At 37.9% G+C, this 27,872-nt stretch overlaps 1 protein-coding gene across 5 annotated transcripts in view; it reads left to right on the top strand.

The window, feature by feature from the left end:
* TRAPPC9 (trafficking protein particle complex subunit 9) overlaps positions 1–27,872 on the top strand; it is a 441,472-nt gene that overhangs the window by 198,452 nt on the left and 215,148 nt on the right. For all 5 annotated transcript variants that reach the window (XM_041479415.1, XM_041479416.1, XM_041479414.1 and 2 more), the window contains 2 exons: positions 2,745–2,898; positions 12,067–12,157. In XM_041479415.1, the coding sequence (XP_041335349.1) occupies positions 2,745–2,898; positions 12,067–12,157 (245 nt within the window). The remainder of the gene's footprint in view (positions 1–2,744; positions 2,899–12,066; positions 12,158–27,872) is intronic.

Raw genomic sequence — 27,872 nt, 5'->3', positions numbered from 1 at the left:
TTTTATTTTATCTCTGTTTATTGCTTTCATATATCCTACCTAGAGCTGTGTTCATAGTACTGTTTTGTGGGATGTTTTTCTCTCTGTAGTTCTCTTTTACTTAGACTCTTCACTTTCTAGCTGGCAAGTGAGTCGCTGGGGGTGTTTTGTAGCTTCTCATGTGACATGAGGTGCCACTGTGCTAAATACAGTATAAACATTATAAATAAAAACATAGTTAGAAGATTTGAAAACTTAGTAGAGTCTCTGAGTACTGAGAGCCCTGTTTACTAAAGTTTGCCATAACTTAGAGTTTAATAAAAGTTACTTCAAGCAGAAATGCACAATGCAGAGTTAAGAGCAATCTAGGCTGTGTTCCTAAAGCTGGTGTGGATTTATTAGAGGCTGTTGGGGTACAAAGTGCTCACATGCATATTTAATTTCCAGACAAAAATTGCTATACTGACCATAATGCCAGCAATGATCCTGCAACAGAGGAATGCAATCTGAATGCTGCAGTTGCATATTAAATACTGTTAGGCAGGAATATATTTCTCAAATGTCAATCACTTAGAAAAGTGCAACACTAATTAGATGGGAGCTGTTTTCCTGGTTCCTTCAGAGATGGATTCTAAATACTTGTGACTGTCCAGAAGCAAAAGCAATTTGTTAGAATATGGTTATAGGAAATGAACCATATTTCTATGAAAATATCAACATTATTGTGTATATCATAGAAATGAAGTACTGGGTTTGCATCTGCTCACGTACCACAGAGGGGTGGAGTGATCTCGGAAACAACGACTGTGAAATTCAAAATATTCCAGTTGTGTCTTCCATGTGCATTGCCTGTGCAAAATCCAGGAAACCCATCCTACCACTGCAGAATCAAATCATACTTCAATGCCAGTAAGAATTGATGTTGTTAGTCATAGTTTCAGGCCTGGTAATTTTTTTTTTCCAGAATCCACTTTTCAGGTTGTATCTGGGTGTTTTTCATTATGGTCTTTATTTCTGGCTTGATTCTGGCAGTTACTGTGATCCACTTCTATAACTCATCTTTAGCTTTTGAATATGCCCAGCACTTGATGGATTCGGCATGCAAATGAAGAACTTCTAATGATCTCTTGCTGCATTAAAAATAGCCAAAACAAAACCCCCCTTAGAGAGGAACAGATTAATTCCTCCGCCTTTGGGATGTGAGGATCAGCAAAGATGCAGGCTGCAGAAGGGGGATGCTTATCGAAACTTTGCCTGCGTGCTGTATTTGAACTTTTTTGTCATAAAATCATAGAATGCTTTGGGTTGGAAGGGACCTTAAAGGCCATTTAGTTCCACCCCCCTGCCATGGGCATGGAAGCCTTCCATGGTAAAGAGGAAACTTCAGAAGCTTCTCCTCAGATGTCAGTTTTTGCTCAGTGTTGATAAAGCCTGTTTGAATTCATCTTCCCCCTGCAAACTTCACAAGCCCTAGGTAATTCCTTGTAATTGCCATCTATTTTCACCCAGTTTCTTTTGGGGTCAAGATTCTTTTAAATTAATGAGAAATATAGAAAATATTTTCAGGTCTGGAGGGATTTCAAAGCTCTTTCTTGTTGACATTTGTTATTGATGTTTTCCTTTTGGCAAAATTAATGGAATATGTTTTCCTTTTTATATAGAGAAATAGATAAAAGGATAATAGTAATCCTGTGTTTTTGTGAAATTTCCTTCCCAGACTGCTTCTCGGTTTATAGTTGCATTTCATCCTGAATGGTTTTCAAAGCTGTTGTTTAGTCTCCTTAAGTGCAAAGTCATCTCAAGAGCAATATATTTTAATTCTTCCCTAATTATTTTTCTATTTCAGACAATTCAGGAAATTAAAGCTGTTTTGGCAGCATAGTATATTAGATCTTCCATAACCACATTTCATGTGATGTGAGCTGGTCTAAATTCTCTTTTATATTAGATTAGTGATTCTAATTTAACATATCAGTATTTAGTATGCATTATAGTGTACTATATTTAATTTGATTACCTTTTATGCCTTACCGTACATTTAATAAAGCAATTATTTAACCATTTGCTACCAATGAATTTTACTGTGATATTGAAATTAATATGGTCTGTAATTCATGAAGATGCACAAAGCAGGGGAGAAGTGTCTTTGTAAAAAAAAGTCAAGGGCCACATTAAGGCCCTGCTTCTGTAGTTATTTTGTTTTTCCTTCCTGAGTTTTGCAAGGAAAAGTGAGGAAGTTGCCTTGTGAAACCAATGGGCTCTCCAAGTGTGTTACAGTTCACTTCAGGAGACATTTTCATATATAATATTCTGCTTTCCTTTTGTATGGGTTGGTATTAATAAACGACTTGAAATAGAATATTCCTCAGCTTTTGGCCCAGTCTTGTTGCTTTTTTCAGCAAGTCTCGAGCACCTACCAAGAGTGGAGGCAGGTGAGCCTCTGCAGGAGGCAGGTGAACCTCTGCAGAACCTCAGTGAGGTCATCTGCTTGCAACTGCGAAATAATTGTCTTGTGCACCACTCACCAAGTCATTAAGATGTTGACTGATGATTTGTAAAACATTTTTACCATCAACAGGCTTAGACTTCTGTTTTTAGTAGCATAAACCATATGGTTTATAGGTCATTAATTACAGACTGGCTGCCACTGGAACCAATATATTGATATTGTAGTGCCTGTGTTCACCGTAGTCTTCAGTTTCTGCAGAAATAATAGCAGCAAGAATGATGTTGTCGGCTTTTTTCTTTCTTTTCCTTTGCTACAGCATGGCAATCCAAGTGGACAAGTTCAATTTTGAGAGCTTCCCAGAATCTCCAACTGATGGGGCACAGTTGGCAAATGCAAAGCAGCTGGAAGAAGAAAGGCAACAAGCAAGAGGCCTGGAGATTAACAGCAAGCTGGATATTTGCTGGAAAATTATATCCTTTCATAAATACTTGCTTTAAAAGTTTATAAATAGATGCCCTCTGGTACATTTTATTTTATAATTCAACTCACTTCGTGGCAGTGTTACTGAAAAGTAATTAGAACTATGAAGCTTATCATAATTATAGACTGTTTAAGGTTAATTGTGCTGTATATTATTTAGGCGATGCTTGGGTCATCCTGTAATGGCTTTTTCTGAGTCACTGGGCATGTCATAAATCCTGTGTGTTTTTCCCAGCTTTTAGGGAACTGAGGAAGTGTAGTTAGGATTGCTGAGTAGTAGATTCATGGGGTCAAATTTTTCTATTCTCCCCCACACCGAGTAACTGAATCATGAAGAAATTAATGAAGCTGGATTTAGAGAGTTTGCATATATTTAATTAAATTTGGGTAAATTAGAACATATTAGAATAATTTATTTCCAAGTCTTCTCTATAGATTTAGTAATGTATCTAATCTTAGGTAGCTTTTTAAGGCTTAGACAGGACTTGTGTGATGACTTAGTCATTCTAAACATAAAATCCCCACAATAATTCTAAATGCAGTAAAATATTGCCTTATGATTATTAATAAGAAATAGCATTCAGTTTAGAGTTAAAATAAACCAGTGGTGTTGCTATAAATTTCGTGATTTCTATAAAAAAATCTTGTGCTTGGCTTGTCAAAAATACACTTTCTCATGATTTTCTTCAGGAAACATTCTGTACAGTAAACAGTCCCCCAAGCCATGTGATGGTACTCAGCACTTCCCTGGAGATTTATATTTTTCACTCAGATCATCCTCGAATTCACATGATAGGGGGTGGCAGAAGATGAGAGAAGAATGGCAATCAAATCATGCTTGACCTGTTTGTACTTTTAATTGTACTTTTATCCAGTGATCTGAAATGATGTTTCATTACTAATTATTGTGAGGAAGAGCTTCTCTACTGTGAGGGTGCCTGAGCACGGGCACAGGTTGCCCAGAGAGGCTCTGGATTCTCCTTCCCTGGAGATATTCAAGAGCTGTCCTGGACACAATCCTATGCTCTGGGGACCCTGCTTGAACAGGGGGTGGACAAGATGACCTCCAGTGCTCCCTTCCAACCTTAACCATCCTGTGATGATCAAATCAGATCAGGATTTGTCAAAGGCAAGACTGGAGACATAAATGAGATTCCTAATACCTGGGTCAGTCCAGATTCCCCAAGCAACATTTCAGAGAGCTCCTTTTATGCAAAAATTGTCAATATTGAACCAGAACTCACTTAGAAAATGTCTGTGTTATGGGAAGATATAAATATTCTGTGATAGCATAGATGAATTCTTACACTGGAATTGAGTGTATAATTGTAATCATTTTGTCAAGGTGTAAAAATTCATCCTCACTCATTCCAGTTGCTGGGCAACACTGTTTACATCCATTGTGTGTTCTGGATTTAACCCCAGTTTTGATCCTAGACAGGACAGTCAGTGCCTTAGACGCCAGTAGAACAGTGTGTGGGTTCTGTGTGTTGAATTCAGTGCAACCATTAGTTTCTGTATTTTTAATACTTGTTAGGATTTTTCTCTCTGTTCCAGGAACTAAGACTAATCTAATTAATAAAAGGCAGCATGTTTCACATGTGCTTGAAAATCCTTGAAGAAACTTGTACATTCTTTTCCAGGTGTCATGTCCCAGCTGGAGTTAGTCTTTCCCATAGCATTGTAGAATCATTAATGTTGGAAAAGACCCCAAAATACCTCCAAAATCAAGTCCAAACTTGGACCAAATACCACCAACTAAACCACAGCACTGAGTACCACACTGAGTCCTTTCTTGAACACCTCCAGGGATGGTGACCCCCTTGACCACCTCCTTGGGCAGTCCCTTCCAGTGCTTGACAACTCTTTCCATAAAGAAATTCTTCCTTATGTCCTATCTGAACATCTCTGTCTTCATCCTTTTCTTTCTTGCAGCAATATTTAGATGTGAACCAGTCAATTAAAAAAAAAAAACCTTCTCTCCATTCTGCTAAGTGTAAGAAACTTGATTTCTGAGTTCTTTTTCTCCCATCAGAGTAATTGGACGCAGGTCAGGAGAGTTTATACTGATGGACAGACAGGCAGAGAAATGGATGGATAGTTCAGCTGCTTCAGCCTTGTTTTCCTTCAGGAGTCAGCCTCAGTGCAGCCAAGAGAGGAAAAGCATTTGCAAAATTACAAAGGGGTAAAATTACTGATATTTCCTCCTAGAGGAGGCATTTTTGCAAATCTCTTGAATGGTAATGCCAAGTGATCCCTTTGTTATCCATCATCTCTGAACTACTTAGAGCTCCCCAGGTAACTTTTCTGTCCTGACTGTGTGCATGACATGGGAAAGTGATGGGCTGAGGTGAGTTAATGTCACAGAATCTGCCCCGAGGTGTGACCCAAGGCCCACGCCAGACACTTACACCAGGACTGTGGCATTTACATTTTTTGAAAAATCCGTTTACTCAGGATTTTTCTCCTGGGAAAGCTGAGAAGCCTCAGAGAAAAAAGAAAACAATATTATTTTATTTGCTTCTTTTGTGTTTTGCTGCTTTAGAGTGTGGTTGGAGATTGTTTATCCAACAGGTGGTTGTTTCATTGGTTTCATGTGAATTGTTTTGACTTATTGTCCAGTTAGAGTGAGGCTGCATTAGGGCTCTAGGGAGAGTCACAAGTTTTTATTATTTTCTTTTCAGCATTCTGTAAGTATGCTTGCTGTATTCTTTAGTATAGTATAGTTTAGTATTCTTTAATATAATATAGTATCATAAAATAATAAATTAGCTTTCTGAGAACACGGAATCAGATTCATCATCCCTTCCTTCGTCTGGGAACCCCGCAAATCCAATACAGGACTCGCAAAAGCATGTGGAGGAGAAATTAGACTGTGCACAGGGAATTATTAGGAAAGGAGGGATGAGACAGTTGAAAGCTTTTTGACCAAGGGCAGAGTTGTCCAACGCAGTGAGGTGCTGTGTGTTTGTTACAGACCACCCAAACCAGAAGCAAAGCTGGATGAGCTTTTCTTTAAGGACTGGAAGAAGTCTTCCAGTTGCAGGTGAGCTTATTTCTGAAATGCTTTCAGGGCAGTTTTTGTGTACAGGTGTTGGATGGTTTGATTTGGTAGGTGCTGTGTGGGATCTGCTCCCTGAACAAATGATCCAACTGGAGTGTTTGAAGTTTGGCTGCAGCTGTCCTGAGATGATGGAGCTCAATATCCTGAGGGAAGTGAGGAGGGCACATGGCAGGATAGAGACTCTGGACTTGAGCAGAGGAGATTTTGGGGAAGGTAGGACTGGAATGGGTGCTGGATCTGGTCCAGTGGTCCCAGTGAAGTTTCTGGGATTCCAGGAGCAGCCTCCTCAAAGCCTGAGAGTTACAGCAGTCAACAAAGTTCATCTGACCCTTGGAGCAAGGTGTGTCATGAGGAGATTGTTAAATTCCAGTTAGGTACTAGGAAAATTCCTTTTCACAATGAGGGTGCTCAGATACTGGAACAGGTTGTCCAAAAGTGCTGTAAAATTGCTGTCTTTGAAGATGTTAAAAAATTCTGGACAATGCCTTGAACAGCCTGGTGCAATTTTAGTATTTTCTTTCCATGCTTTGAGCACAGGGCTGGACAGTGACTGGAATTGCCTTTCAATATAAATTATTCTGTGATTTGTGCAGCTGGGCAGAGGGCTGGGTCAGAGAATGACTTCTGAAAACTAAACTCTTTCCTTTATCCATCTTCTGCTATCCCCAGGTTTGATTGCAGCCAGAGAATTTTCTAATGTACTGTGAAAGAATTGCTATTTCAGTGAAATGGGACTATAACATTTTGGGGTAATTTTCTTGAAAATATTCTAAACCTGGCCCTAAGAGCCTTTTAAAAAGTGAAACAGACTTCCAGTGCCACCTTAAATATCATGATCCATATTTAACTTTTCTAATAGCTAGTATTTTTTTTTTCTTACTTCAGCCTTAATATCTGTGATGTATAGGAAGTCTGTCCTATTTGCAATGTTTCCTTACATTTTTTGAATTGTATTTTGCGCTCCTTCCTGAGTTTGTTTCCCATATTTAAACCTAATTGCGAAAATTTCTTTCAAAGCACATTTTCTTTCAGTCATATTGTTGATTTTGTCCTGCACTACAGGTCTATTTTTCTCAATATCTGGGATCCAAAGCTGGAGGCAATACTGCAGGTGAGATTTCTCACAGAATAAAATTGGACATTCCAGGTTTCAGAGATGATGTTTTCTCTGAGGACTATTCTTTAATTCTATTGTCTCATATATTTTATTTTTTTTTGCATGTGGTACAGCATAACTGACTGAATTATTATTCCCAACTTCCATTTATAGATTTGTTGATTTCTTTTAAGGTGGTAGTTGGAACTTTCGTCATTTCATCTCAATGATCTTCATAAATTCCACTCATTTATTAGGTTTGTGAACACTGCCATCTTTTCCAAATACATTAAAATTATGAATGTTTTTGTAGTTCATCATGGAGGCAGCTAATCAGGATTTTGAAGTTATTATCTATCAGACAGAACCTTGAGTCATCTCATTTGCTTGACAGCAAATCACAGATAACTCTTATTGAAATTCACTTTTCTGTGTCCATTCCACTTTTGTTGACTTTATCTTGATCATAAATATGAATCATCAGCTATGAGAGTATTACATCTTGTGGAACTTCTGTGCATCAGTAAATGTTTCTTTAAATTTCTATGCTGCTTCTTGTTGTTTGCAGAAATAACTATTATTTAAGACCCTAAATAACTGCTTATAATTAGTTTTAATATTAAAATTCCACAATAATAATCAAACAGAAAGCTTAAAATATGAATAAAGCAATTACTGTAAGTAAAATGTGCAGTTCATGCAGATTTATTTTTAATTAGTACAATTCTTATTTATGAACATTTGCTATTTTTTGTGATTACGTACATTCTCCCACCTGAATTTATTTGTAAAGGACATATATATTGAAAAGAATTTCTTTTAGTATGCAAGATGTGGAGTGCTCTAGGGAGAAAAAACATGAGTAACTTCCAGATAGAAGCCATTTTTAAAAACCAGTTGTCTTTTTAAGCAGTAGGTTTTAGGTATCAGACTGTGTTCTAGTTGTGAGTACCCAGCTACACATGAGGCAATCCAGAGAGTGTAAAAGACCAAAGTTTTCCCTGGGGAAATAACTGGTTCATTTGACTGTCATTTAGGTTTTTGGTATGAAACAGTTTATATCATATTCAATCTGTTGCTACAGAAATGTGAAATAAGGGTGTCAACTGTGAAAAATTAGGTTTTTAGGTTTGCTTTGGTTTGTTGGTTTTTTTTAAACAGCATCTGGTGGTTGTGTGTTTGTTAGCTCTGAGGCCCCCACTGGGGCTGCTTTGATTGTGCAGATGAAAATATCTTGAGCTGTTAAATATGAACTGTTGTGCTGGAAGCTGGAAGTCAACTGTTGGAATCCTGGCTGATGCCTGTGTTGTTAATAACAAAGATTTAACTTTAGGAAATGAGGCCTGGGTCAGCAATGTGGCTCCAACAGAAGAGCAGGTTTGTGATGGCAGTGAGACCTCAGCAAAACTTGTGGAGATTTGGTTAAGTAGATAAATTCTGCAAGGTCAGACTTAACCTTGGCAGCCTGTACTCGTGTTTATCTGGGCAGTCTTTTTCAATGAATTTTAAATCCTGGATCTTACACTTGTGTCTTTTATCAGCTTTGACTTTGAGCTAAGAATAAAAGGGTATCTTGGCAACCCCTGTTCAACTCCTTTGCTTTCATTGACTTCTAAGGGCTTTGTCTTAGGCAAACTCTGGAGTTAAGCTTTTCTCTCTTGTTCCTTTTATGTTTTCTTATTGCATATTTTGGTTGGTTTTCATCCCCAAGGTAATGAGTTTGTTGCAATTTTCAGTTTTGTATTTGTCCTATAGTGGACAATTTAATGTAATTGCCTGATAATATAGTCAGGAGACAGAGATCAGTGAGATGGAATTCCATGATCCAGATCCCTCTGTAGGTCCACGTGAACACCTAATTCCTTTATGTGTTTATTCCTTTTTGTTTTAACACATCCAATTCTTTGGTTGCATCTCAACCTCACCTTTCCCTCCTTTGCCACCAGGCTCCTTTCTGCTGCTTCATTCAATGATCTCATTAGACAAATTCAATTTATTTCATGAGTCAAATAATCTGTGCATGGCCTAACCATTTAAATGCTACAATTTTTCTTTCACATAGAATTGTGAAAGTTGAAATTTCTCATCAGTTCTACAATACATGGCCATGTATCTAAGATAAACTATTACATCAATTTGTTTGACAAATAAACAAATAAGACCCTGAACCTCCATATTAATCTACGAAAACACGCACTGAGCTATTTCTTGTCTGTAGAATTCATTTTGCCACGAGATGACGATAAGCAGTGTGCTAAAAGTGAGATTGGTGCTTGTGATGGAATAAGGAAATTTATTTATCTGAAAATTTGGGCTGTGAAAGCTTAAACTGCTTTTGTGTTAGTACATATTTTTTTCTGTGTTAATCAGCTTGTGGGTTTTTCTAGTGGGTTTATTTTTTTGTTGTTTGTTGCTTTTGTTGTTGTTTTTGTTCCCCCCCCCTTTTTTTTTTTCTTTGAGATTTGTTTTTGAGGGGTTATTTTAACATTTTTTAGCTTTTGCAAAGAGCCATTCAGTTTGATTTCTAACTTTTTTTCTGAAATGTGTGACCAGGAAACCACCAATAGTATCTCAGAAAGGTTCAGGCTGGAAGGGATCACAGCGGGGTCACCTGGTGGGGTCACCTGGTGCCACCTCCCTGCTCCAGCAGGGCTATCCTGAGCACAGGCACAGGATTGTGTGCAGATGGCTCTGGAATGTCTGCAGGGAGGGAGACTCCACACCCTCTCTGGGCAATCTGTTCAGGTCTTGGTCACTGCACAGGAAAGAAATTATTCCTGATGTCCAGGAACTTCCTGGGCATCAGTTCCTGCCTGTTCCTCTTGTCCCATTGCTGGGCACCTGAGCAGAGCCTGGTCCCTGCTCTGAGCCCTCCCTGCAGACACTGACAGACAGGGATGAGGTTCCCTCTCAGCTTTCTCTTTTTAAGGCTGAACATCCCCAGCTCCCTCAGCCTTTCCCTGCAAGAGAAATGCTCCAGTCCTTTCATTTTGTTGTCCTGCACTGGTCCTGCTCCAGGAGCTCCACATCTCTCCTGTCCTGAGGAGCCCTGAATGGACACAGCACCCCAGATGTGCCTCACTGCCTCCTGTGGTTTTATGTTCCAGGGGTAATATTCTACCTCTGAATACATGGATCTGCTTTGGTAGCATTCACCAACGATAAAGAAGGGAGAATCACCTGTTTTATAGTAATTTTATAGTGTTAGTTGAGACATTAAGCTTTCCATGAAGCTCTAAACAGTGAAAATTTGTGATATTCCAGGCACCACTGTGATTCTGTTGTAAGTAAATTACATTAAATTTAGTTTAATGTTACAGTTAATGGAAGCAACTCTGTTTTAAAGCATCTTTTAAATACTGCCTTTTTATTAGTGTTTTCTTTCGCTTACAGTCCTTAGATTAAAGATGTGATAACAGAATTATTTATTTGCTGTTTCTGTGAAATAATTCAAATTATTCTCTACCCTCTAGTGTGTTTATGGAAATTATTGAGTTGTGCTGGTGTTCTGAGTCTCATTTTCAGCAGCAGCACTATTCTAAGGTGATATTCTGCTCCCTTCAGTTTTCCAAATAGATGCTTTTCTTTAATGGTGTTTACAGCTTTCAGACTCTTTGGGCTTTGTGAATTTGTTATTTGTGGTCTTTTTAGGAGAAAAAAAAAGTGCTATTTATGACATTTTTCAGGGCATAATGAGAATATTTTGAAAAAATAATGACAAGAATCCTGCACTTGGTATTGATTTTCTTTTTCTATCATCTCTGAGCTCTTGAGTCTCAATCACTGTTATATTTTCTTTTGTTCTGAGCTTTCAGGACTTTTCTTTAAATCTCCTGGAGACTCTGCAAGATTATGTCCTGTGGTAGAAATTAGTTATCTGCAGTGCTTGTTAATTTTCTTTTAACTGACAGAGGTGAATCTGTACTTCAGCAGTCAGATGTTGTGTGTCCATCTCCAGAGTTTACAGAAAAGGGACTGATCACATTTAGAAGCTGTTGATAAAAGCTCAGATGTTCTTTTATTTTTTGATATATTTTTGAGGACCAGGGTTCCAGTACTTTTGGAGTAGTTGGTTGAAATCTTGATGAATCTCACTAGGAGCTTATTCCTTAGTTATGGTGGGACACATGCCTGGATACAAGATGGTGCTGACATCTGCATGTGCTTCCAAGGCCTGTGAATCCAGTGCCTTTCTGCAGTCAGGGAATTAGAAAAAAGAAATCCAGTGCTCTTCCTGTTACAAATAAATGTTGTCTTGATTGACTCATCACACAAAATTATTATTAATTTAAGTGGATAATACTGGCTTTGCATGACATGGAATATTGTCTATGCTTTTATTTTAGCATTTGTGTAACCTGTTTTGAAGCCCTTTTGAAAGAGATTCTGCTGTCCACAGCAGTTTATTTCAGTGCTCTGCTGTCTTTAAGAGTAAGAAGAATTTCTTAATTTCTTCTCTTTTCAATCTGGGCCTGTTTCTGAGCTCATGCAGGGTAGAAAGGGAAGCTTGCAGGTTCTGTGCCTGTGGTTTTGATCTGATGTTTGCCCTCAGGAATGACACTGTCACTGTCCAACATTCCATGGAACTGGCACCAAGTCTGCAGTCCGGGCTATCCTGGCAGACATTTGTTCTGTTTCCTGTTGCCCTGTAAAATTTAACCTCTTTGTTTTCAGATTGTTTCTGATTTATCATTCTGAATTCTCATCCTGCACCACATACTTAAGGGTTTTGCATTTTTGCAGCTACCAGACTTTTTTACCCTCGTGTTTTATTATGGTTCAAGTACATTTTACCTTTGCTTTACCACTCCTCAGTGGAATTAAATTTTTATTTTCAGAAGATATCAACTGCTGTACTTTTACTGTCGGTCAGTTTATGGGTTAATAACCCATAGTAATGAATCTGTAGATTGCAGTTTTGATTTGCAATAATAAAACTTGTGCATGTCACATACCTTTTTCCTCTCTGAAAGAAAATTTTCCTTAATTCCAACTTACCCTTCCTTGAAGCGTGAAGGGGAAGCAAGTGTGGAAGGGGTTCTGAATCAGCTGGTCCTGGAGCATCTGCAGTTGGCTCCTCTCCAATGGGGTGAGTGGTGTCAAAATGGATTGATGATCTTTTATAGAGAATCTATTGGCTTGTAATTTTCAGCAGCATGAGAATGATAATGTTTTCATTTACTGGCAATCTGTGACAGCGAAGAATTTGATAGGAATTTTATTTTCCTTTAGCTGTTTTACTTAGCTGAAGATAAATGTAGAATTGATATCTGTTTTATTTTAAGTACCACTGTTCATTGAAAGTAAATAGGAAACCTGACTGTGCACTTTTTCCTGTAATTTTCAGTTCTAGTTGTCTTGTAGGAGAGGCGGCTGCTACTTAAATTTCCCCTATTTCTTATAGTGTGTGTTTTTAAAGTAATTTCTCTGATTTTTTTTTCATATGAGTGGTAATGTCCTTGTGATATATTTCTTATTATGGTCCAGAAAAGTGCATTACTAACTTTTGAGGTGCAGAAAATGTTTTTACTCTGGGTAGCAGGGAAGAATTACTTGCCTTAATTTTCCATTTAGAATTATGTTCCCACAATGAAAAACTGAATTAATTTAATTTTGAAGAGTCGTAATAGTGCGACTTCTGCCTGAGGTTCTCAACAATGCTTGTTCAGAGGCTTTGGAACATAGGATGTTTTATCCCCAACACTTCCATGTGAGTTGCAAGTTTCAGATAAAGTCCCTGGGTCATCATCAAATTGTTGCCAAAGCTTTTGCTTTTAAAGCAAATTTAACTCTATGCTCTGTATTTTAATACTTTGATGACCTAATGAGGAGCAACTTTAAGGAACAATGATCCATCACTATTGCCTGTGTTAATTATTAAAATTGAAATGACCCCAAACTCCATTATTTGTGTACTCTTGTAATTGTTTGGTCTTTTTCAAGCGTGTTGATCACCCTCAACTAATAAGTTAAATCCTGTGAGCACTGTGCATAAATAAGAAGATTAAAAATGGTTTAAAGTAGTTTGTTGTAGGTATGTCCAACTTCAGCCATAACCAGCTGCCTCTGAAATCAATCTTACCTGGCCTCAGTTCTTCAGAGGATTCAGAGATTTGGCAGCATTTTTTGGTATGATTGATGGTATTTGGCCATGACTGCCCTGGGCCTCACCAGTAAAACCAGTGGGTTGTGTCAGGTGTGTGTTGTGAGCTCAGTGGTCGCTTCTTGGCTCTGCAGCGTGGCTTTGGCCACCAGCAGGTTTGTAACCTGGGTTCTCTGGTGGAAAATCTTCCTTTGGCACTTCTGGATAGGACATCACCTTAAGGATGAAAAACGTGGTTTTCTTCTTTCCCTGTACCCTTAGTTTGCTCCTTTTAATTCTCTTTATGCCAAATTCCACTTTTTTCTTAGGAAAAGAGGCTTTTTGAATCATAGAATTGTGCCTGGCATTCCTGCCTGAATCTTTGATGCACTGGTTGAAAAATGTGAACGTAGCACTGATTTACAACAAAATCTCCTGTGGAGTTGGTTATTTCTCACGCTGCTGATTAATTCACTTAAAGAGTCCCAGTTACTTGAGTTTTCAGCCAAAACTCTGTGATATTCTCTGCTTCATAGCTGCAAAATCTTTTGAAGCACAGTCTGTTTACTGATGGTGTTGTACATTTTAATTTTCTACACTGAGCAAAGCAGGGAAATGGAGATCCTGTGGGATATTGAATGCTTGGTTTGCCACCACTTAAACTGATATTTCCTAGCAGAAAGTTCAGTTTTGCAGAAGTCTGCTTAACTTTCTTTATTTAATTTTTCCCAGTCCAAAATTGCTAATGAATATTATCTATTTCGTATAACACACAAAGTATGTCCATGTGGAAGCTGTGGCTTACTGCAGAGATTATTGAAAAGGACATTTTTTGGTTAAATGCCTGAAATGTTTGTACTTGGAAACAAAAGCAAAAATTGAAAATTAAAGACAGTGGAGACATTTTAGCTTCTTTTAGTTCACCATAATTTTGAATATTCAGCAGTTAAATCTTTGGCAGTGCTGTAGCCAGGTAACCCTGCCTGCAGCTCCTGCAGTCTCAAGACAGGATGGCAATACAGGATGATTCTCTCTTTAATAATGTGTGGGATGCAGGAGGAATTAAGAGATTGTTATTATTGTTTGGTAGGTGGGAGTCATAAGGAGCTGTTGAAATGTTTGGACAGCCAGGGGATGTGTGTGCCTTGTACATTCATTTAGACAATGTGACACACTGTCTTTTGGGCTTAAAATCTCTTTCAGTGCCAGAATATATTTCCTATTCAATTCTTACAGGCATGTTAAGAGTTTAAAATACTGTAATATTGTAGTATCAGCTGGATGTTTTTTTTTCTTTTAATCATTACACTGTTTGTATTTACAACCTGGCTTTGCTCTGAGTTTTGTTTTTCTGTATTGTTGTTGACAATAACTTGTGTTTTAACATGAATTCTTTACTACTGGCCATCATTGGGACATAGCCTTTGCCTAAATTGGCTAAAAATTTGGCTTAGTTTTATGCAATAAAATTGATTCTATGATTATTCAAGGATTTTGCTATACTGAAGGGTTTACTTTATTATAAGTGCTCACAGTGAAACATGAATGAATATTTAACATGGTTTTGATTAAAAAAATGACTGGCTCTTATTCAAATTTGTAGAAGCTGTACTCCAACATTCCTTTTAAAATTGGCATATTTAATTCATATGAGTTAATATTACATCTCTAAAATTATGAAAGCATATTGAAATAATTTTTCATGTAAATTTGACAATCCTGTCCTTTTTTCATTAAATACAATGCAAAGAGTAGAATCAGAAGTGGGTGACATTTAAATTTTGGTCTGAGGGTAAGAAGTTACCTTTGAAATTTGTCATAGAGAGGGAGAAAAAGTGATCTGTAGTGAGGGTTTTGTTTTGATTTTGTATAATTTAATGACTGGGGAAAAGTATTTAAGGCATGGGGAATCATAAAAAAGAAAATACTTCAAAGGCTGGAGTGAGAGTTCTTAATGTGTTGTTAGAATTGATTTTAAGATTTAGGACATCTCTGTAAAATGAAGTTGTCTGTGAGGCAGGTGAGTAAATCACACGTAATTGAAAAGCATCATCTTGCTCAACACCAGCAGGTTCAATGTTCTCTAAAATTTATGACATATTTTCTTTTTACAGCTGGGCACCAAACCAAATGTAGGCATAGATGTGGTTTTGAGGTGAATGCATTAATACCATCAAATCAAGGAAGCAGAGCCTGCAGAGTGTGATGAGGAGAACCAAACCTCCTCAAAGGCGTGTGCCATGCTGGGGTTGGGAATGATCTGATGGAGTCATCTGTGGCTGCTGCCTGTGCAGGATTTTTTCAGTCTTTATTTGATTTATGCCACTGACTTTGCAAGCAAGAAAAATCCTGGGACCGAACACTTTTCAGTTTTGATGGTGCTCTGCTGATTTCCATAACAAAATTATCTTAGGTACAAATGTGTGCACCAGATTTTATTGAACTTGAAGCAGAGTTTGAACTGGAACTGAGTTTGAAATCAGCTCCTGGTTGACCCTGGAGCAGGCTGGGCTTGGGATATTCCTGCATTCAGTGAGAAGTTCCTCTGAAGCAAGAGGCTCCTGACACTTTGAATGCTGTAACCAATTTTCACAACAAAAACTTATTTTGAATTCTCCTACATGAAGGGAAATAAACTTAACTTCCTTCACTGCCTGCAAGCACCAGGTATAGAAATCTTTTCCTGATGACCCTCATGTGTATAAAAGGGAAGATTTATTGGAGAAAATTGGTTTAAGAATTTAGAACTGTAGACACTGAAAAATGCTAGAGGTTTTAATATATCAAACAAATGCTTTTCTTTCTCCATAGCAACTAACTGAATAACTGAAAACCAATGATCATACATGAACTCTAATATTACTAACAGTAGTGTTCCAAGAAGCATGCATTTGTCAAGCTTCACCATGGAAAAAGTCCAGAAATAGATTTTGCTTCCATTCATTCTTTTATTTCATTCATTCATTTCATTTATTCTTCCCTTCTTCTTAAAAAAATGTGAATTTCAGTACAGTTTTAATGTTTAGGTGTACTTGGATGCCTGTGCACAATGCAGTGCATTTTATTTCCTAGTATGTGATTACAGGAGAGCTGAAATCACTGCTGCTGGATGCTGCTCAGGTCATAAATAAGAAAAGGGATGGGCAGTAGACAAAGTCTTGATTATTTACTTATTGGTAGAAAATGCTGCACTCCTTGTTGTGGGCCCACAGTAAATTCTGTGCCTACCTGCAGCATGTAAGAATCTTGTACTTAGAAAAAGCTAAAAACCTCAAAAGTGAAGGTGGTGTTAAATTGTTCCTTAGAGGTAGCTGGAATCAATAGATGTTGATTTTAAAGTCTTTTGAAATGTTTTATGAACATATGGTTCATGACAGCTTGTTTGGAAGTTCAGTCTGGTTAAGTTTCATATGGAAACAGCATCTTATGGAAGCATTACTTTAAAAATAAATTATCTTAATACTTAACTGTATGTTTTAGAGAACACCAAATCGTAATCAGTTTTCACAGCTTTATGTTTTGTAGATATTAACATTAATTACTGAAGCTGCACACCGATTTTATTTTGTAGTTTCCAGCCTGACCTTAGACAATAATTAAATCTTGCTTTCCATAATTCATGTGATTAAGGGATTTCAGCAGTGTGAGATCACTACAAAATATTTTCCAAATACACAGGAAAATATTTTGTAGTGTCTACCAGTGAGTAAATGATGCACCTCTAAGCTGTGTTTTGGATGTCCCCTGGACAATCTTGTCCCCATGGGCTTAGTTAAAATGAGCCAGATCTCTGCACACACAACCATTATTCAGAGTTTGGTTTTAGTCAGGACAGCCCTACAACATTGCTGCTCCCCCATATTTAAAATTCCAAGGCTGTCTTGGATATGTTTTCAAAGACTGAAAAGGGGAATTGTAAGGAAGCAGTTTTACTTTCTCTTTTAATAAACAAACCCCTCCTAGGCCCTAGACAGGATAATATATATTATATAGACACAGGCTTGGAAATGCAAACAGATCAGCTGGGTATATAAGGGCCTGCCCTTGAGAAAAATGGTGAATGTTACTGTGTTTGTTCACCAAACTAAACTATTCTACAATTATTTCTATTTTAGCATTACAGTAGTCTGGCCATTGCCATCATTGGAAAGATGAACCCAAGAGCATTAGCCAGGAAATTTCAAGAGTAAACTGTCTGTAAGGTAGAAAATCACAGTCTGATTCACAGGACGACCAAAACTGAGAAACAATCTGGTGATAAATGGATTTTGCAAGGTAACCGACCTTTCTCATCCATTTAGAAAAATCTTCAGGTTTTTCATTTTTATTTTTAAGATCCAAGAGAGGTGGGAACACTTCCATATCTTAGCAGCTTGTGTGCAGGCTGTTTTGGAGGATATTTTGGCAATGTCAAGCAAGCAACATGCTTTAGTTCCTGGGAAGTGTTGAGGGACTGGGGTAGTACTCAGGAAAAATGGACTAACTTGATGGAACTGGGGCATCTGGCACAGGAATAATGGTCTCTCATGTCAAAACACACCATTGTGTGATGTGTTTTGAAGCAGCTGTTGTTTCTAATTCCTACCCAAGCCTTGGTTACTCAAAACTGAAAAGAAAACCTCACACAGAAAAGGTTTCAGATACTAACAGATCAGTAGTGATTTCAAAGGAAAGATGCTGAGAATAAAGAGAGCACCCTGATGTGAAAATAAATCAACAAAACCTCTTATGGGATGGCCTCAGAGAGGTTGTGTGAGTGCCAGTGGTTACTTCATATCAGATTTCTGGCAGGGCTGGCAGCTGGAGCTTCAGGTCCAGTATTGTATTTGTGGGGACCCTCGTGGCAGGAAGGAATGATGAATCTGACTCCATGTTCTCAGAAGGCTAATTTATTACTTCATGACACTATATTATATTAAAGAATACTAAACTAAACTGTAGACAAGAATAGAGAAAGGATACTTACAGAATGCTAAAACTATAATGAAAACTCGTGACTCTCTCCAGAGTCTCAACACATTTTGGCACTGATTGGCCATTGAGTCAAAACAACTCATACCAGATACCAATGAAACAATCACCTGTGGGTAAACAATCTCCAAACACATTCCAAAGGAGCAAAACACAGGAGAAGCAAATGAGATAATAATTGTTTTCCTTTTTCTCTGAGACTTCTCAGCTTCCCAGGAGAAAAATCCTGGGCGAAGGAATTTTTCAGAAAATGTGAATGCCACAGTCCAGCACTTCTAAAAAAGCAATGAGAAGACTGGGAGGCAAAATGGGGCAATAAATACTGGAGAAGTCTAAGTAGTGGTCTAGGATCACCCACAGATATTCTGGTCAACCTGTTCCACTGTCTCACCACCCTCATTGTAAAGAACTGTTTCCTTAAGTCCAATCTAAACCTGCTATCCTCAGTTTGAAACCCTTTCCCCTCATCCTGTCACTGCAGGTCTTGGCCAAAAGTCTCCCTCTGTATTTCTGCAATATTTCAGTAATCTCAAAAACCAAGTGCTATAAATGAAATGGATGAAATGTAGTCAAAAAAGGTATTTATCTGTTCTGAGAGAAGTAATACAGAAATCTGCTACAAGTTCAACTGTCTGAAGTGGTTGGAAATTATTTAATTAGGTGTTACTCTGAGCTACCAGAGTAATTCAGCTGTGAGGAAAGGTGTATGTGACATTTGTCCAAACCTCTAATGAAACTTCTTACCAGAAGAGCTCAAATCAAACCAGAACAAGAAAATGTAAAGTTTCAGAGGTGATCTAGGAATGAAGACTATTAGCAGCTTTATACTCTAAAAATATTACACTGAATAAAATTTGATCAATTCTCCAAAGTTGAGAAAATCTGGTGAGTGAGTTCTGTGTTCACTGCTTAGAACATCTGCAGTCTGCTTGCTTTGAGTTGCAGTATCTCTGAGATGCATTTTTTTTAATTAGCAAAATCAAAAGTTGACTGTTCTCCAAGAATCCATCAGAAGACCAGGAGAGCAGAAAAATTGCTGAAGTAGGGCTACTTTTGGCATGGGAGCATAGATGGTTTTCAGCACAATGTTAAGGGTTTTAGAACAACGTTCCAGTAGAAATACTGGTGGAGAGGAAAGTACCAAAAAATGGTGTTTAACCAGATACAAAAAAACAGAGTATTGTGGAAGAAGGAAAACTAACTCATTCAAGCTTGATCAGGCCTAATGTGCCTAATACATTTTTTTTTGTTGAGTGACTATGTTCAATGTTTAATTTAGAACACCATTATATTTTTAAAGGAAAAAAAAAAGAGCAGCCATGCCTTATTAACTTCTTTATAGGAGTATTCCTTACGATATTTCAGTTAAGCCGTATCAGGTGATTGAGAAACACCATAATGATGATAAATTGTCATGCAGTTATGCAAGGTACTTCATTTTCTAGGTATTGTTAAAGTAAATTGAATAATAGATTAAATGAACATCCAAATTAAAAAATGAAAAGCTACTGTAATAATTATGACAATGGGTTACATGTTCAAAAAGAACTGTGTGAAGATAATTGTAAGGAAGAAGATTGAAAAGAGCAAAAAGCTGTCTTGTAAGGTAGTTGGTGAAAAAATATCAGTGAATCTGCAGGGAAATAGATTTCTATTACTTTAATGAACATAGAAAATACCATTTGAATAAAAATGTAGAAAAAATATGTTTCAGCTTGTGGACTACTTAAAAAAATGGAAATTAGTTCAGAAGATGTATGTATTAACAAGAGAAGCAAGAAAATTGCTTTGATCAGGCAAGATTTTAATTGCCCAACAGTTAACTGAATTGTACAGATAAGTGTGTAGAGAATGAGAAATGGAAAATATGCTAATTGTAGAGGAGGACTCCTCTGAACAGCCCGGGTAGGTTGGGTTTTGTGAGGTTGATTTGGGGCAGTAAACAGGAGGGGAGGCCTCAGTCCAGAGGCTGACACTGAGTTCTCCTTCTCTGGCTGCTGACACTTCTCAGCTTTGGTTTTATTTCACTTAAAAAACCAATGCACATGCTTGGAACTGAAAGCCAGGAATGCTGTAAATGAAAGGAGCTGCCTCACTGGCCACGCTGTGCTTGGGATCAGGTTCTTTTCCACCAAGAAAATTTGTCATTTCACTGGACCGTGACGTCTTCTCAGTAGAAGTGCTCATGTACTCTGCTGTAGTTTGAAGTTTGTACTTATTCAAGATAAATTGAACATTTCCCTTTTATTTTGTTCTACTAAAAGCAAATTTTTCCAAGTATTTCCACGAGTTCCTCTCCCACCTCATGTACTTTGACTTGTTGGTTAAGGCCAGCATGACCTTCCATCAGAAGTTCTCCAGATGTTTTGAGGTGAGGGAAGTTGGCTCTAATTTTCATTGCTCGTTCTGAAGTAGTCCTTTACTTCATCAAGGAAGCAGAAGTGAATTACCAACTGCAAAGACCATAAATCCAGCTCAATAAGCCTTGTAATTCTGAAATTAATGGCTTCCAACTGTCAAAACCTCAGCAGCACAAACAGAGATCAGAGCAGACAGATTTGTATGAAGAAACATAAGCTTTGACTGAAGTGCTCTCTTTCATGTCCTCTTCTGTTCTACTTTTCTGTCTCTCTCAAGTTTGACATCTAGCTGTCTATGTTTTAGCATATGAGATTTTTTTCCCTCCATTTTGTGATTTTTCTTAGCCTATTGCATTTCCCCATTGTCCCTTCAGTAAAACAATATCAGAACTAGATATTGCTTTTGGGTTTTATTTTCTATCCCTGACCTGTGGATTAAGAAACTTAATATATTTAATTAAAATAATAAAAATTAATTTCATTTGTTTTATTTGGATCATTAATTGATTTGATTTTACAAAAGAAGCCAGTGAAACAGAATATCTTTTCTGAGCTGTAATTGTGTGTATATTTTCATAATGTATACTCAATAGGGAACTCGGACTTTTTATGTATGTGTTTCCTTACTAAGCATAAATTCAGGGTCACTTTAGTAACATTTCTCATGACCTGTTAGAAAAAGTTACAGAAGGAGAGGAGACATTTTTTCCATCTCAGAATGTAAAAGGGAAGTTGAGCAAATGCATTCTGTAGGATGGCTTTGATCAAAAGGATTTTGTCAAATGATACTCGAGTTGGTTTTTATTACTCATTACATTTTGCATAGTGTCATATGAAGTTGTGGCTCAATAATACCAGACACATACAGAGCTGTTACAGAATTTCTATATCAAGGCCAGACACATGAGATGAAATAAGGAAGAGTCAATTAAAAATGTTAGTAGGACATGGGAAGGGTAAAATATCTCGACAGTATGTGGTATTACACAGAGAAGTAATTGGTTTCCTCATGTGAAAACTTCAGGAAAGAAAAAAAGGCAGCAGGAGCAATCCTCAATAATTAAAAGAAGTGTCAGAGGATAATTACATTTCTGTGCTTTGATAAAGAGTCAACTGTCAGTTTTCTGAGTGAAAGATGGGGTTGAGTTGTTCAAGTCAAAGGAAAAACCCAGGTATTAAAAGCGTTGGAGACCATAAATCAGAAACCTGAGAGCAGAAGCAGGTGCCACCAGCCTCAGATGGTTCTGGTGGGAGGCCTTCCATCAGTGCTCCCAGCTGTGGGAGCATTTAGTAAATTTGTTTTAGCAGGACGTGAAGCCTCAGAGCTGCTTTGAGGCTGCCCACAAGCTGCAGATTTCAGCTGCAGATTTCAGCTGCTGGGTGTAAGCAGCAGCCCAGACCTGGCAGGGCTGCTTGGCTGGGGCTTGGCCTTACTCAGAGCTCAGGCTGAGTAAAACACGACTTTGCACTTCTGCATTGATCCACCTGGAACCTTTCTCTGAAATGAGACACATTTATAGCTCCTTCATTGTGCCCGGTATTTGAGGCCCAGGCATAAATCCCCCAAAAGAGGAGCTGACCCCACAGGGATGGATGTCCACACTGTCCTGCCCACTGAGCTCCTTCGTGGTGCTGAACTCCCAACAACTGCATCGCCTCTCTTTTCCTATACATCACTTCCAGGAAGAAAACATCCAGGTTTATCTCACTAACCAAGAAGCCAAACAGCAGTTTTGAAGCACAGAAAATAAAAACCAGTGAGAAGTGTAATCTCAGATCTGAGGGTGGGTTGGAAATAAGGTCAGCGAGCAGCTGTCAGTTGGAGTGAACAACCTGAACTTTTGCCTGTTAGAGTCAAAATGACCTCTTCTCTTTTCCTAGCAACTATAATTTTGTATGTATTTTTGCTGGATCAATGAATGAGTTTCTGAACATCTGTTCCTAATGAAGGTATTAATCAGCAATGCGCTCACCATTCACTAATTATGAACTGTTTTTGTCAAACATTTCGGCTGTGTTTGAAGGAGATGATTTCTGCTCATGGGTACTTAGTAGATTGTGCTTTGTCTGCATATTGCTTTAAATTAATCTCATAACATGAAATATACATCTTCATGCTATTTAATTCAGTAGACTGCAGAAGGTGTCTCAATATAATTTTGTTTGGAGAGCCTTTTGTAAACTTATTGAGCTCTGTCTGAGATCCTTACTGCAAATAGGAATTTCAAGATTAAATTTATTTGTGACTCATTTCCAGCTCTTTTGTTCTCATGTCAATATTGTTCTTTAGTTGAAATAGCTTTTCTCAGTCTCTTATGTTTGCCTTTTATCACTCTTGCTCTTTCTTTTGTGCATCTTGAGACAGCAGTCAGGACTAACTCTCCCAGTCTCTTTGATAGCAGAGGGTCTGTGGTTTGTTTTTTTTATTTCTCACCCCACAATTATCTCAGTAGCCTTTGTCTGTGTCTGCTGTAAAGTGTGTTTTTTTGTTTTCTTAGATCTGCTTGACAAGTTTAGATCTTCAGTAGCATTATTCCTGACATGGATCCTTAATGATCCACCTTAAAGTGAATCTGTGCTATCATTTCCAAGGCTCTCTGTTGTCCTTCTTTAACCACCAAATTATAGTGAATATTTAGTATTTCACAGAACATGATGTAAGCTGTTGAAACCAGCACTGCCTGTCTCACAAGCAAAGTTTGAAACAGGCACTGATGGAGCAAATCCAGCTTGTTAAACCTTCTGGCTCATACCAAAGTTTATGAATTAAGAGCAATGTGAGAGTTGTTGGTGCCTGGCTACAACACAGTGTTTGACAAGTTGCTGCTGTGCCTCTCTACTGTATCTCTAGTAGGATCTTGAGTGTTTAAGATGGATAATAATGTAGTCACTCTGATTAAATACAGAATAATTAAAACACCAAAATCATTAGAAGTTAATTTTGATTAAATTTCAAGTTTCAAGTACTCAGCACCATGACCAATAGTGTAATAAAGCAGTGTCAGCCTTACAGGCTGGAAATTTAGCAGTTGTTAGCAACCCCAGATGTGCAAGTGAATTTCAAGTTTATGTCAGTTTTCCTTACACAAAAACTGCATTTTTGGGAAGGTTGTAGTGCAGTTGTTTGGAGTCACTAATACTCAGAAATCTCTGCAGAACAAATAGATGCTACACAAAGGTAAAAAAAAAAATAATTCTGGAATGACACAAGACAAGGAATGACAAAGAGGCAATACAGGATTGTTTGCTTGTGAGGAATTGTTTTGGCTTTGTGGCTGTCACACTACATGGTTTTGTACCTCTGAGAGTGCTGTGCATGAATCAGACAAGTAAAAATGAGCAGAAGGGAGCAGGAGTGTGACATGAAGTGATACACATCTGATAGGGGAGACAGCTCGTAATAGAGGTTGGCGCTGATAATCTGGAAGCTGTTCTTCAAAAGGCACGGTGGCAGACAATGAAACTCCTCTGCTATTTTGAGAGAATAAAACAAATCCAGCCACTTGTTCATCATGCAGAATTAACCTTCACAAACCCTTCTGTTAGTGTAATAAATCATTTCTTAGGCTATGTATTGAGTGAAATCACCAAAAACTCTGATATATGACATGGCATCGTTCTTAATCCTTCTCACTCTCCTTTAAAATGTCTTTTGTATTCCTCTGGTGCTGGCAACTTGGTAATAATCCAGTCATTTTACCTAATTTATGTAAAATACCACAGATGGCATTTACCTCTGTCATTCAACTGGAGTTTCAGACTGTGGAGCTGTTTGTTTGCCAAAGTGCAATAATAATCAGCAAACCTGAAGTTAAGTTGGATATTTTGATGGTATGAACTCAGCAGAAAATTGTTACATGTCTAAATTTAAAGGTGAAGGGACAAAAAAATTGCAGAAAACCAGAGATGTCATTTAGCCTAAGAATTACATTTTATTCAGATTTAGTGGCCTGTAGGTTCTAAAACATTGCTCCTCAGGGCTTTTGAAGCAGGCTGGCTGTGGCATGAGTTCTCTCACATTATACTTTACTCCTCTAATTAGAGCCTCACTGTATTCTGTATGGATTGGGGACATATCTCAGTGGCACAGGTTCCAAATGTGACCCTTGACTGTTCAGTTATTGTCTTTATTCCCAGAAGTTCATGCTAAGAGTATTCATGTTTACTCCCAGCATACCATTAGGTAATACTGTTGGATGGTACTATTTATACATAAACTTGCAGTAGTTAAGTTTTTGAACCACCTTTGAGAAGAAGCCTTAAACTGAAATAATATAGTGATGACTCCTGTGCCTTTCCAGACATTGAAAAATCTAGAGAGGAGGCTGTGTGAAGAGGTTTTCTGAGATAGCACTGATGAAACAGGAGATACATGTGCAGCTTCAAGTATTTCCAGTGCTAAAGTTTCCACCGGCCCTGAGCATTTCACTAGAAATTAAATTTGGGTACATGGTATGTGCCAATTAATAGCACATTACAACTTCCTTTATAAGCAGTGATTATCCAGTCTTTAATTTTGTTACTTCATATTCTGATGGCAAACTGAATTTATTAAAATTTGCAAACACAGCAATAAACACCAGTAAATATTTCACTCTGTAAAATTTCACTTATCTGTGATAATGTCTAGGAGAAAAGTCATTGGGGATTCTTTCTGTTTTGAAACAGGGATTAAAATGAATCCAAGCCATCTTACTATTCATTAGGTAGCTCGCTTGTGCTCCATTGCAAATAATAAATGATATGATGGGAAGACTCATCATTATTAGTGAAATTTGAATATCAGCAAGCGAGTTAATAGATACAAATAAAAACTGAGCTATAATCAGCATAAAATGTCTTGAAACTTTCGAAAACTGTATGGTGAAAATCAGGGTTGGATACCTTCTGCTGCCTAAAAATGAAATTTACCAAGATCTACGTGGAGAGCTGTTTCCTGATTTTTCCATTCCCATACTCCATTCAAACTGGGTGTAATTGCCAAGACTGGAGAACATCTGTTTTCTTCACCCCTGAAAATGGGTGATTTTTGAATGTACGGATAAATTCATTCTGTAAGATCCTTAGATGTCAGAAATAGCTGCAGACTTCTTAATATATATATATATATATAAATATATATATATACATCATCCAGTCAAGACATTATGAACAGATTCACATAAAACCCCAGCTCAGATTCCCTCCCCATTTTTGTGGTTGATTATCTCAGACTTTTGTGGGAAATCCTGGCAAGTCAGAAGGATGGTGCTGTAGAAATACATTTTTCTTTCTCCTCTGCCCCCATCCTCTACTTTTCACTCTCCTGTGTCTGGAGGTCTCTCACTGAAGAGAAATCATGTTTGTGATTTGGAAGAAGTGTGGATTAAAATATTGTAGGCGCTGTTGGATGCCTGAAAGCACCAACGACACGAGGAAATTTATACTTTACTCTGCTAATTGTTGAAAAATATGAGGACTTGATTGGTATGCAATTAGAAGTGTAACATTCTGTTAAACATATCACACAGCATATGGCATGTTAGTAGCAAATCCTCTAATTTAAAATGAAAAAAAGGATGCAGTTCTGCCTATTAGCAATTTTTGCAGGCAATCAAAATTTACCATTTGTCTAAATGTCAGAGGGGGAAAAACCATCCTTAGTTATTTTGGTAATCTAAATTTAGTATATGTTTGATAAAATTTCTGTTCTCTAAAAGTAAACAAATATGAAAGAGGAAAACCCAGAATATAGTTAAATGTGCCATTGCTTTCAACTACTCAGATCTGTGGCTTTTATAAAAAAAAATCTGAATAACATTACCACATCTGCTTTAATTCATACAAATTAAAAGTACTGAAACAAGACCATATTTGCAGAACCTCAGAAAAAAGAATCAAAGACTCATGAGTGGAATTCATTGATGGTCAATCAGATGGTGCAGTGGTTTGTCAATTAAAAATATAGAATTGCTCCACGGACAGATGTTCCTGTCCTTAAGAACCTCAGTGGGTTGAAGGCTTGATATTCAGTATATATCTTCTGATCACCTTGTATCTGGTGGATGTTTTGGGATAAGATGTTCAAAACACATGGAGGTGCTCCATGGCTTGGAACATGCAGGAGCCCATTTGTGAGGTTCATTGTGAGCACTGCTGGATGTTGGCTGCTGTGGCTCATACACATGGAGGTGCTCCAAGAAATGGCCTTTTATTTGAGGCTGAAGTCTTGCTTGTATGGCCCTGGACTGGCCAGGGCTTGGAACATGCAGGAGCCCATTTGTGAGGTTCATTGTGAGCACTGCTGGATGTTGGCTGCTGTGGCTCATGGAGAGGTGGCTCTGCAGGCCAGGCTCAGATGGGAGCAAGTAAACTGCACCTGGGAATGGGATAGATTCCTTTTTCCAGTGGATTTGCAAAGTTACTGCGTATCTTCAAATGCAGTCAGTCTCAGAGGGGTCGAATTTCCTTGATTGACTGTTCATTCTCCACCATTTGTATCAGTGAAGTTTAAGAATATCTGAATGCTTCAGACACATTTTTGTGAACAGAGTATTTGACAAGCTTTTCTTCTAATATTTGTAGATGGTCAATTTATCTCACATTTGGCAAGTAATGATTATCTTTTTCCTGGAAGTTTCAGACTTGCTGGTCAGCATTTTACTATTGCCATGTTGGGATAACTCATCACCTAAAAAATGTGCCTTATTTCTGCTTTAATTACATTTTGTCTCTGGTCTTCTTCCCATGGCTGGGTATTTGTGAGGCATCACTAATGGTATTTGCCAGTGTATCTCAAAGTAACCCCCTAATGCTGGCTTTATTAAGTGTTTACCCTGACATGGGAAGTGGGATTCCCATTCTGCTCCTCATCTTGTCATTCCTAGCTTTGTCCCCCTCCTGCTTCAGTCCCCAAATGTGGCACCTGCTGCAGCACAGAGGAGCCACAGCCCAGCCCTGGGAGAATTTGTGTCCCTGTCTGAAGCCAGGCAGGAATGGGAATTTTTCTGCTCTAGCAGGGAACTGATCATTTGTTATGCTCAAGCGCTGACATGAGTTTTGTTGTGGCTTTGTGCTCCATTTTGACATTGCATTATACAGTCAATTTGGCATTGAACTGGAGAAAATGAGAATAGTAGAAAGCTGATTCCTCAAACTATTAATTTTATATCAAAATCAGCCCTCCAAAATGTTGCCTGGAAGGGGGGAGGGGGCTCTTTTTCATCTGTTTTACTCACCAAATTACACAGTTACTTCATAAACCTTAAAATTGAGTAAATTTAAAATCAGCCTGTGCTACAAAGCCTGAGGTTTGGTATTGGCTGCTCCTGTTGTGTGTTGTAGTCACTAATCCTTTTAATGAAGAGCTTTTAGCATTGAAGAGATTCTATTTATAGCAAAGCCATTAGAGC

This window comes from Pyrgilauda ruficollis, unplaced genomic scaffold (genome assembly GCF_017590135.1).
Source record: "Pyrgilauda ruficollis isolate IOZ18807 unplaced genomic scaffold, ASM1759013v1 scaffold48, whole genome shotgun sequence".
NCBI lineage: Eukaryota > Metazoa > Chordata > Aves > Passeriformes > Passeridae > Pyrgilauda > Pyrgilauda ruficollis.
This window is presented reverse-complemented; position numbering and strand designations above follow the sequence as displayed.